Below are 10893 nucleotides of genomic sequence, written 5' to 3'. Positions count from 1 at the left end.
CCAAAACAAGCTAGCTGGCTGACTGCTTTCTTATTTTTTGTCCTTTTATAACATTTTCATTTCCAAAGTGTTTGATTCCTAACACTGATGCTCCGGAGCTATTGTGAACACGCCACCTGAATACTTAATGAGGTAAACAACAAACAAAATGGCTCATCTTGGTGCCCCAGCTAGCATCCCAAACTGGATATAATTAAAGGTGTGAACAAGCAAGGCAGGAAGCAATGAACCTGAAAGTCAAGGTTTTGAGAAATTACAGGGCATCCCGCACCGCACCAGTTCAAATTTATCACTCATTATCTCCTGTACCGGAAAGGTGCAGATCCGCATGTTGGTACCCCTCTCCACTCTTGTCTTTCTGCCTTTTTTCCTTTTACTGCTGGATAGCTAATTTAAGATAATCACTGCTGTGACAATTCTCTTCCACTTACCTACCCACAGGTCATTTTTTTTCTCCTTTACTCTTAGAGAGCCACTGACCTATAAAAGCCCTCTATTCTTAAAATCTGATGATGATTCAAAAACTCAAGGATGATCCTAACATACACACCCTTATAAAAACTTAAAAAAAAAGCACAGGATACTAACATGGCTGTCGTATTTCCTTATTCTTGCCAGTGGTAACATTATGTTCAAATGTCCCCAAAGAACATTCCTCCCACCACATACACAAATGCACATTTTAAATTGAACCAATCCTTTGATTGAAAGAGCAGCTTTTAACTGGGCATGGAAGCACATTCTTGTCATCCCAATTCTTGGGAGGCTGAGACAAGAGGATCAGCCTTAGCACTTAGTGAGACTCTCAGCAACCTTATGAGACTTTGTTTCAAAACAAAACAAAACAAAACATAAAAAGAGCTGAGGTGTATCTCAGAGGTAGAATGCCCCTGGGTTCAATCCCTAGTAACACACACACACACACACACACACCACACTAAATAAATAAATAAACAAATAAATAAAAAGAAGAAAGGAAAAGGAAGCTTTTAGCTCAAAAACATGGTTCAGGATTTGCACATTTTCAGTTCCTCAAGTGGCATTTAGAGGAATGTGTCTGGTTGGTAATGGAAGCCTGTAGGATCTGGATATATCTTTTTTGACAAATATTTGAAATTTTATATTTTTCTAATATGAGAACTCTCAGAGCTCATCAAGAAAAGAAGCTACTTGTTATGGGAAGCAGTCCAGTTTGGTTTTCTTTCCATTTATAGATGTACACATACTTATAAGTAAATGTGCATACACATTTGGTAACACCAAATAAGGAAAACCTAAGACAGGTGGAGGAATTCAGCAACACACTCTTACACAGTATCTCTCCTTCTCTTACACACACACACACACACACACACACACACACACACACACACACACAGTTTCTGTATATCTATCAAACATCAAATGGATGCAGCAATGGACAGTAGGCAATAAAAAGGTTGACTTTACTTCCAGAAGGGGAATCGAACAATTCTGTACAGCATAGACTGTCAACTGGGAAATAAATAGTAAGATAAAAGCTTGAGAATGTTCATGTCCCTTCTTACCCCCCAAACTCCCAATGACATTGGGAAAAAATACTGCATTGCAGCATTTGCCAGCGCATACTTGTATATCTAGCATCCGCTGGCCAGTTCACCAAAATATATACATATTAAATGTCCGGGCAGATAAATTAAGTGCCTAGTGGCCACCAGTCATTGGAACTGATGACGAAATTTGTCAAGGCCAAAGTACTTCCATCCATATAAATGACCTCTATCAAGACCGCCGTTCCGTACTTGCGGCACATATGGATAATTTCTTTCATTATTTTAAAATTAAAATAAGGCATTAAGATGCCAAGGGCTAAATGAAGTAGCATATCTCTTCCTTCCTGGAAGGAATAGTGTTTTGTGTACATGTAGAAAGAGAATCCGCCCACAATCAGGAAGTAAGTCCACAGAGAAGAAATCAAACCAAAGAAAAGGACTTGCCCTGAGGAAGCCCTCTCATTGTTCATTGTAACTCTAACTTGAGAAAAACACCTCGACCATCCACAAACCCTTTTAGAAATTCTGAAACACACACATACATACACACATATATGGGCGCACATACGTGCATACATGAATTGATTTCTAGATTTGAAATTTCAAATAGATTAAACTCAACAGAAATCCTACACTTAAAATATTTGACATCTAACATGTCTCTAGCCTTCTTTGCAAGACTGAGTTTGGAACTAAAATGCATTTACATAGTTCATTTTCTTTCTAAAAAATATTCTATTACTACTTCACACTTATCTGGCCCTCCTCTCTCATAATAAAACCCCAATATTCAAAGAACCAAAGAAGGACTACAGGAAGGGTGAAAGTTTTAAGGCTTTGCATGAGCCATCACACAGAAGCAGGCCCACCTATTTGGTCAGGAGAATGACTTGAGTGAATGGCAGTTAGGAATGAATGATACTAAGATCCAAAGGAATGCTTAAGTTGTTAGGATTTCTTAAAATGAGATATTAGGATCCTCTTGTCCACCAATAATTTTTCAAAGTAATTTTTCAGCTATTTCTCCGCCTATGTTCACTTGACTCTTTCAAAATTTTAAGTATCAAGTAATTTAGCCATAATATTACTATGAGATATACAGGCATTCTACTCATTAAAACTGCTATGTAGTCAGATTTTTTTTCTGCAGAAATATTTCCAATCAGATTTTCACTTCCTAATAAATGCCCACGCAGTCTTGTGCTTCCATAAAGGCACACCTCCACATGCAGGTAGTAGGCATTAAGATTTGTAAGACAAAGAAGCAAGAAAGGTCAGCAGCAGAGCCATGAGTCTTTTTTTTTTTAAAACCCAGGCTGAGATAACAGTTCTTATGAAAACTGTTTTCCCCCAACTAAACACTGCCAGAAAATTCTCAGGAAAATTTTTTTTAAAGGAAACTATACTAGAGATAAAAAAAAAAAACACCCATATTATTCTATTTTTAAAGGTGACACAAGCTTCTTATGCACTTAAGATATAACAGCAAATTCAAGTGACCCAAAATATAATTTTGTTTATTTTTACCTCAAGAGTCAAAACATGTAAATTCTCCAAGAAGATAAAACAAAAAGAAGCAATCTGCAAGGAAGAAAGAATGGTGAGGGTGTGCGTGGAGATTTGCAATGGAGAGAGCGAAATTTAAGAGTATTTTCAATAAGGCCAGTTATATTTCCTAGCCTTGCAATGTATTTCAGTGTTTTTTAAAATCTCTCATTTCGGGACTTAAAATTAGCTTCCTGATTATGCAGCCGTTTTGCCCTCTAGGAACAAACTGTAACAGATGACCGTCTCACTGGCTTTTACACTACCTCCTATTCTCCCAAGTACTATGTCTTTCAGTCTTTCTGCTACCCACCATCATGGGGAAAAGACTCTACTAGGAAAGCACACTAAGAGAGAGATGCCTGTCACCCAGCACACACACGGCTTCCAGACATCCAGAGACACCTAACAAAAATCAGATTTTCACTCAGTTTATGCCAAGCCCAAACCCAGGACCAAAACACAAACCAAGACTGTGGTGGTGAGGGTGCTGCTGCGAGCCTGTGGCTGGAAGGACGGGAAAAGGAACAGAATCAGAAGGCAAGAATACAGCTCTCCAGTCGTTATTTTTAAAAGTAATTTCTACTTGGGACATAAAAACAAGAGATACAATGAACTCCTCAGAACTATAGTGCCAACATCTGATTTAGTAAAAATCCCAGTATCGCCTAACACAAAATCATTGCTTAGGGTAAATTGATTCTACTTATAATTTTTTTCCTAAGAACATTTGCTGTAAAATTTTAAGGGATCATCCGCAGAACCTATCAGCGGTGGGAGTTCACTATTCTGCTTCAGTCAACTTCATTCAATATAATTTACATTTTTTTCAAATGGCCTCACAGGATTCCTTGCGATTTTTCGCACGTACAATTTCACAGCAGGGAAAAGGGGGAAAAGAGGAGGGGAGAGAGAGAGAGAGAGAGAGAGAGAGAGAGAGAGAGAGAGAGAGAGAGAGAGAGAGAGAGAGGCAAGATTACCCACCCTCCCTTCCCCCTCTCCTCTCTGTTTTTTAAACAAACAAACAAAAAGAAAAAACAGGGGAGACAGGACAGATGCTTAAAAATAGATTTCTAAAAATCACTGTAAACCAGAGTTAGAAATGTAATTAACACCTATTTATAAAGAATAATTAAACTTGGGCCGGCCACAAAGAACAGCAAAGATAATCGAGGTCCTGTCCTCCCCCCTTTTTTCACACTGTTTGCAGTGTGTTCTCATGATAGCCACCTGCTCCCTACTCGGCTTCTCCTCTGTTCGTTTCCCCGGCAACCTTTCATTGGGTTTTCCTCCCAGCTATCGCTTTCAGTTGGGCTGCTCGGTCTAATCTTATTTGTTTTACACCCATCAAAACAAGCAGCCAGACAAAGGCAATCCTCTAAGAATGGGGAAAAGACCACAGCTTTGTTACAACATCTATGCAGAGCGAGAAGTCTTCCTTCGGCTTCTCCAGTGAAAAATAAGTGAGATGGATATGAATTTACAGTCTGCCCCTGTACCCAGCCCCGAAAACCTGCGAAAGCGATTGCTAGTGAAAATTCAGTCAAAGTGGGCACTCGTGGCATCTGATTGTGCCATTTTGTGCTGTATCTTCAGGGTCAACATCAGGCGACAGGAGCGGCACTCAAGGAGTTTCCCTGCTTCTATTTTTCCAGAAAAAGATGAGGCTAAAAATAGATTTACTACTTCGGCAGAAAGGTTTTCCACTTCCCCATCCACATCCCAAAGTCCTGTCTCACAATTGCATCGGTGGTACTGAATCTCACCTCCTCCACCCTTCATTTCCAGCCTTCCCCATCACTCCCAGCATGAGACTGAAAAAGAAATGTGCCTTTAACTTTAACAGTCGTGTAGTTCCGCTGAAGGCTCACAGAGGCGGTGGACACGCCAGCCAACGGTGACGGTGACATTGTGATTGTCAAAAAAGACACCAGCCTTGCTTGGCTAAAATGTGTGTTCCATGGAAGAGGCGGTGTGTGTGCCTTGTGTGCATGCAAAGCCATTATACTTGGAGGTGGATTCTGGTTCTCAGAAAAGAGATATACTAATAAACACACACATGCACACACAGACGACCAGCAGAGTGATTTACGATACACAGTCCACCATCCTTACACACACACACACACACACACACACACACACACACACACTGGAACCTCCAAGCTGTCTTCCTGTTTTCACTTACCATCTTCAAGCCATTCCACTCCATCTGTGATCAGAAGAAGATGGACCCTCACACAGTGTGTCAAAAGCAGAAAGGAACGTTATGTAAAAGCTGACATTCCTTCTTACAGAGCTGCTGCCCAGAGAAGGAAGCAACAACTCAACACGCCAGGCACCGCTACACATACAAGCCGCCTCCTCTTTTTTATGAGGTCATGACAGGAAACTCTTTGAAATACAAGATGCAGCATTTACTGAAGCCCAAATAAATCACTCTCTTTGCCGTTTTGACTGCGCAGTCCCCTGAAACACAACTGCCCATCTCCACGTTCAGCCTCCAGGAGCTGCCTCTGGAGGTTTAAAATCTCCAGCACGGCAATGGCAATGGAGAGGATTGCTAGCCCCGCTGCCTCTACCCCCAGCCCCACAACACCCAGGCTGGTAGACGAACCCCTTCTCCCTTACAAAAAGAAAACCCTTTCTTTTGCCATGATGGTCTCAAGTAATAGAATCTCTTTCAACAAACCAGCAATTATTTCATCCCGCCCCCCCACCCTCCGCCTTTATGTTGAAGGGAAAACGGACAACGACCTGTTAAAAATGACAATCTATTTCCCACTGCTTTTCAATTAAAGGACCTACCCGCACTCTACACAAAAGATATAGTAAATGTAGGAAGCACACAGCAGCAGAGAACTAAACTCTTGTGCAAGAATAAGACTGGTCAGGTGTAGATGCTTGTCTTCCCTCCAGCGACACAAACAACAGATTATAAATCTAGTCATACCTACCATAACCATTCTTATTGGCAAATATTGGGTCTCGCAGAGCTTCGATGCTTCTCTTAAAATTTGCAAAGGTTTCAGAATATATTTTTAAATGACTACTATTGTTATCTATAATTAAAGATCCACAAAACACAGTGCGGATGATTGTAAAGTAAATCAATTGTTTTTTTGGGGTGGGAGAGGAGGGGGTGGGAGCAAAGGAAAAAAAAATAAAGAAAAGGAGCAGTGAGCTGAAACCCCCGATTTCTAGGATGTAGATAAGAACAACTGAACAGAGCCTTGCTGAAATTGGCTCGAAGCTTTCCCTTTTTACATCCATTTATGGGACCATCTGTCAGCCGAAGCCAGAATCTGATTGGCTGGGGAAACGAAGGGAGGCGTTGCAACATCAGGTGCTATTTAAATTAGCTACTGCCAGATTGACGATGTTAATGATTTGGTGACCTCTACAACAACAGAGACCAGATTTCTGAACTGCTTCTTGTGTCTGGTAATTAAGGCCCGGCTGAAGCAACAACAGCCATACTTGTATTTTTATCTTTTCCCTCCTCCCAGCTCAAAAGTACTGTAACAACTGCTGGTCACTGGAGGCTGGCAAACCTTAACAGTGGGAGTGTCCTTCCTGGCCCTGGTCCTGGGGGAGGCAAGCCCATTCCTCTGATGGAGGGCTTTTCCAGGGTAGAATATTTTCAACCAGCTTATCTTTCTCGACAGTTGCTTTCTAGTGAAATGCATATTTAATGATCTGCCTCTAGGCTTAAAGATACAACAAAAGCACTTTAATGTGCTAATACTTCCATGTTTTAACTTTATTATTTCCCAATATTGCTGATTTTTAGTAAGTGATGCTTCTATTGCAGTTAGCATGGAAAACATTTCAGAAGCACCCAAGTTTGGGATTAAGCTTGCTCCGTGAACTAGGTTCATACAAGTTTGCCTCACAAAATGATTTCCTGATAAACAAAAAAGGGGAAGAAAAAAAACATAGAGGAAAAGGGGGGGGGGTCAGCTGTCAGCCTTTACCTTTCTGCCCCCTGCCTGAGCTTTTCAAAACAGAATGATCAATGATTTCTTTAAATGAATTTACTTCTCAACCTGGATCAGGGCATGATCTGAATTTTTAAAAAGCTACTAAAACACGTTCCCTCTTTGCTTTTCATCACTATCAAGGTAAAACATGCTTCTGAAATAAAATAGCCTCAGCTCATCACCTGAGCAGTGTGCTCATCTTGCTTAATGGAACAAGTGATTTTGCTTCTCTTCTTCAAATGGTGTATTCTTTCTTTTGGCTTCTTAAAAGATTTGCAAAGAGACATTTAGCAAGTCTGTAGTAATACACAGTTTGTCTATGTTACACATTTCATATCCTCAGTGCGACCAAGCTTTTAGTTGTATGTGTGTGTATGTATGTATGTATGTATGAATGTATGTATGTATATGTATACATATACACACATAATATAATTTCTGGTTTGGGTGTTTTAAGTGGCTTCGTTAGTAAGTTTATGCCTCATACCTATGCAAAAGGCCAAATGATCACTATTTAAATTATAATTAATTAATTTGATCCTCAATAAATATACAGAGGTAAAGAATATGACTAAAAGGGTGGGGAACTCAACATAATCTTTAATCTTTGGCTGAGTTGATAGAGATAGAGAGACTAGAGAGAGTAGAAATACAGGCTGAAAAAATTGCTATATTTCCAGGCTTCAATGTCTAAGAATAAAAGGGTTTGTGAAAAATTATTAGAAAAGAAAATGACCTTTATATTTTTGAAAATGAAAACTATTCTCTCCAAGGCACTCTTTCATGAACACACACACACACACACACACACACACACACACACCTATATACACACACCTTAAAAAATACAGATACACCATAAAACAATATGGGTTGGGTATATCACATAAATTATTTTACGTAATATAAGTAAGTTTAGTTATTAGAAATAAAATACATTAAATAGGAAAACAGAAATATTAAACTATAATCCTTTCAAGTGGAACAACACGATATTAAGAAAACTTTTTAAATAATTTATTTTAGCAAATATGCAGAGTACTCTAAGTCACAACGGTACTATACTATCTGAACTGTGTACTAAGGATGTATTCACGGGCTAAGTGTTGTAAATGGCTCAGCACAGGTACACAGGGTAAGAAATGTGCCCCAGATCACAACAGAAACTCTGGGTGTGATCTCACCAGCATCAAAATATCATGAAAAGTAAATATTAACACAATACTGACAGACACAAATAAAAGCACTCGCTTGGAACAAAATATTTACTTGTATTTTCTCTGCAGGTTATTACAAAGATGGAATTTCCTAAAATCTTTTTTCTCTCCCATCCATATTAACCTCAGCATACTTAGTGAGCCATAAATTAGCATTAGGAATATCAAGAGATATACTGGCTGCTTTTGCAAAATAGTAACTGTATATTACAGTATAAACAATTAGCTGGTTTGGCTAGGCTAAAATAAAAAATCCATGCCCTTGTATATTGATCACTTCTCCAAAAACCTCCACTCTAAAGTCTTTCAACGGAATCCTCAAACAAATGCACAAATGTCCTCAGAGGCCTTTTCTCTAAAGACAAAGGCAGAATCCTATTGTTGGGAAAAGTCAACCTTATTATCGCATTTCCAATAGTACCATTCATCTTTCAGAGTGAGGGGCTGACCGCTACATCAGTGGTGTGACATTTGTAAAGCAACAGATTCTCAATATATTATCTCAAGAATCAGGCAGGCGAGTCTCCCAGTCATGCATGATTTTTTTTTTTTCCGCCACAATCCACCACCACAGAAAGAAACTTGTCTCACTCAAGCAGCTAAGGCAACCTAAAAATGATATCCCAGAGCTGTGGGGCTGCCGGCGCCGCTGTATCCCTCTTACCATAAATGAGCAGTTTCTTGACTCATTAATAACAATTTCCCTTAAAAGAAGTAATCTCCTAACAGTCAGCCCCTCGCCACCATGCACACATCCCAAAGGTTGCAGAGATAGATCTCAGCATCAGTCGCCGGCAGCCAGCTTTCCCACACAGAGTCCAGATGGACTGTACCAGAAGCCAATTCAGCGTTAATAACTACCTACTCCGCGCAGTGGAGAAGCCTTACGTGGCACAATGGGCTAGGAAACAGCAGCCGGCTGAAACTGCAAATAAAAAAAAAAGACAACCAAATGCCCCAAAAGCACTGAAAAGGAATGAACAGAAATGGAAGCGTGAATTGTATTTCCTTGACTTCCATGAGAGGGAAAAAAAAAAAAAAATAGAATCCTTTATAAACATAGGGAAGGAAAAAAATGAAGAGAGGGGAGGAAAAAAAAAAAAAAAACAGATGCTGCCCAGAAAAAAGTGACAAAATATTACCTCATTATTTAACAAAGCAGCATTAAGCGTCCTGCTGATTTCAAACATCTTGCCACAGATTTTGTTTTAAGAGAAACAGATAGAATCCTTTGCAAAGTACTCCGTCTGCAAAGGGTTCTTCAATTTTCTTGCGCACCACGGAACAGTCAATATATTATTTCCCTAGAGTTCGCACATTAAAACCTCTAGTCAGTGAGCTGAATTTTCCCCTTATCTCTCACACAGTAGACTCCTGTTATGTGTACTGCTCTCTTTGCAAGAGCAGCCTGCCCCAAACATGGCTGGTGTTTAAACTACTCTTTAAAGTAACAGTTCACTGTATAACCACCAGGTGGGTAGAGTGCACAGATTCAAATGAACCATCTTAAAAGATGGTGATTTCCCCCCCCTTGGAACAGCTTCTGAGTATAGGATGTGACAAGAGAAACGTCTGCATCCTAACAGGCAAGATTGCCTCTCACTGTATCTTGTCTAAATAAATAAATAAGTAAGTAAATAAATAAATAAATAAAATTTCTTCTCCTGACTTAAAGCAAGGAAACAAAACAACAACAAACCACCAACCAATTCTAGAAAGAACAGTGAAGACTGAGATGCAGGCGAGCTTTGTTTCATTCAGCAAAGGATGAACGAGGAAAATACAATTAACCACAGAGCAAGGGAGAAAACACAAACCCCATGAAAACATTTTCCTTTAGCAAAAGGAGAAAAACATTTACACACGGGGAATGGAACTCTGATTCAAGTGTGAGTGACCATGCTTCACACAAGATAGAGGCAAGAGTTTAAAGGTGCAACTTTTCTTCTGAGAAAAACATTAGGTTTATTTTGATATGGTCTCTCATGATAGGAAATAGCCCAAAGCTTAAAAGTAAAGACACTGGGGGGGGGGGGGAGAAACAACATCATGTTAAGCATCTCTTTTCAAAAATACAGTTATTTGAATAACTATAAAGAAGCATAACAGCAAACCAATCACATATCTCTATCCAAGGCTGTTCTTTTCTCCTAATCTGCCTTGAAGCAGAACATTTCTGTTGTGCACTATTTTGGATACGCAACTAACTTGGCGTCTCCTTTGTAGCACATTATTCCAATTAATCTGATCCTCTGCCAGGAATAAAGAGATTGTCCCAAATTGAAAACTTCAAGTGACGGGGGCAGGGGCAGTTGTTAAAAGGATATCACCTGCACAAAAGTAGGTACCTCCCTTCCACTGTTATAGGGCCTGATTTCCAGGAAAATCCTGTTACTTATAAAGCACACACACACCATTCTATGTCCCCACATCTAAAACAGACACTGACGGACACAGATACCTTGGATTCTGTTTACTTAGCTGGACAAAAATAAAAGCTCTCGAACTTTCACATTCTCTCTCAAACACGGATGTCGACACTAGTATTTTTCCAGCCCACCCAGGCAACATCGAGGTTCTGGGATTGTCTCCATCTTTAAGTCAAGTCTGCATCAC

At 39.7% G+C, this 10893-nt stretch overlaps 1 protein-coding gene across 7 annotated transcripts in view; it reads right to left on the bottom strand.

Moving 5' to 3' along the window:
- The window catches only part of ELAVL4 (ELAV like RNA binding protein 4), a gene marked incomplete at both ends in the record, with an annotated part of 92381 nt that extends 82914 nt beyond the window's left edge, over positions 1-9467 (bottom strand). For 3 of the 7 annotated variants that reach the window (XM_080691083.1, XM_080691084.1, XM_080691085.1), the window contains one exon: positions 9420-9467. In XM_080691083.1, the coding sequence (XP_080547209.1) occupies positions 9420-9467 (48 nt within the window). Of the gene's footprint in view, positions 1-5265; positions 5430-6034; positions 6087-6296; positions 6421-8941; positions 9041-9419 lie in introns of those variants that run through there. The other 4 variants (XM_080691086.1, XM_080691087.1, XM_080691081.1 and 1 more) reach the window with 3 other exon arrangements.
- Positions 9468-10893: the final 1426 nt, after the last annotated feature.

Source organism: Muscardinus avellanarius (assembly GCF_963383645.1).
Source record: "Muscardinus avellanarius genome assembly, chromosome: 3".
Taxonomy (NCBI): Eukaryota; Metazoa; Chordata; class Mammalia; order Rodentia; family Gliridae; genus Muscardinus; species Muscardinus avellanarius.
Note: the sequence above shows the minus strand (reverse complement) of the source record. Positions and strands in the feature narration are given on the sequence as shown.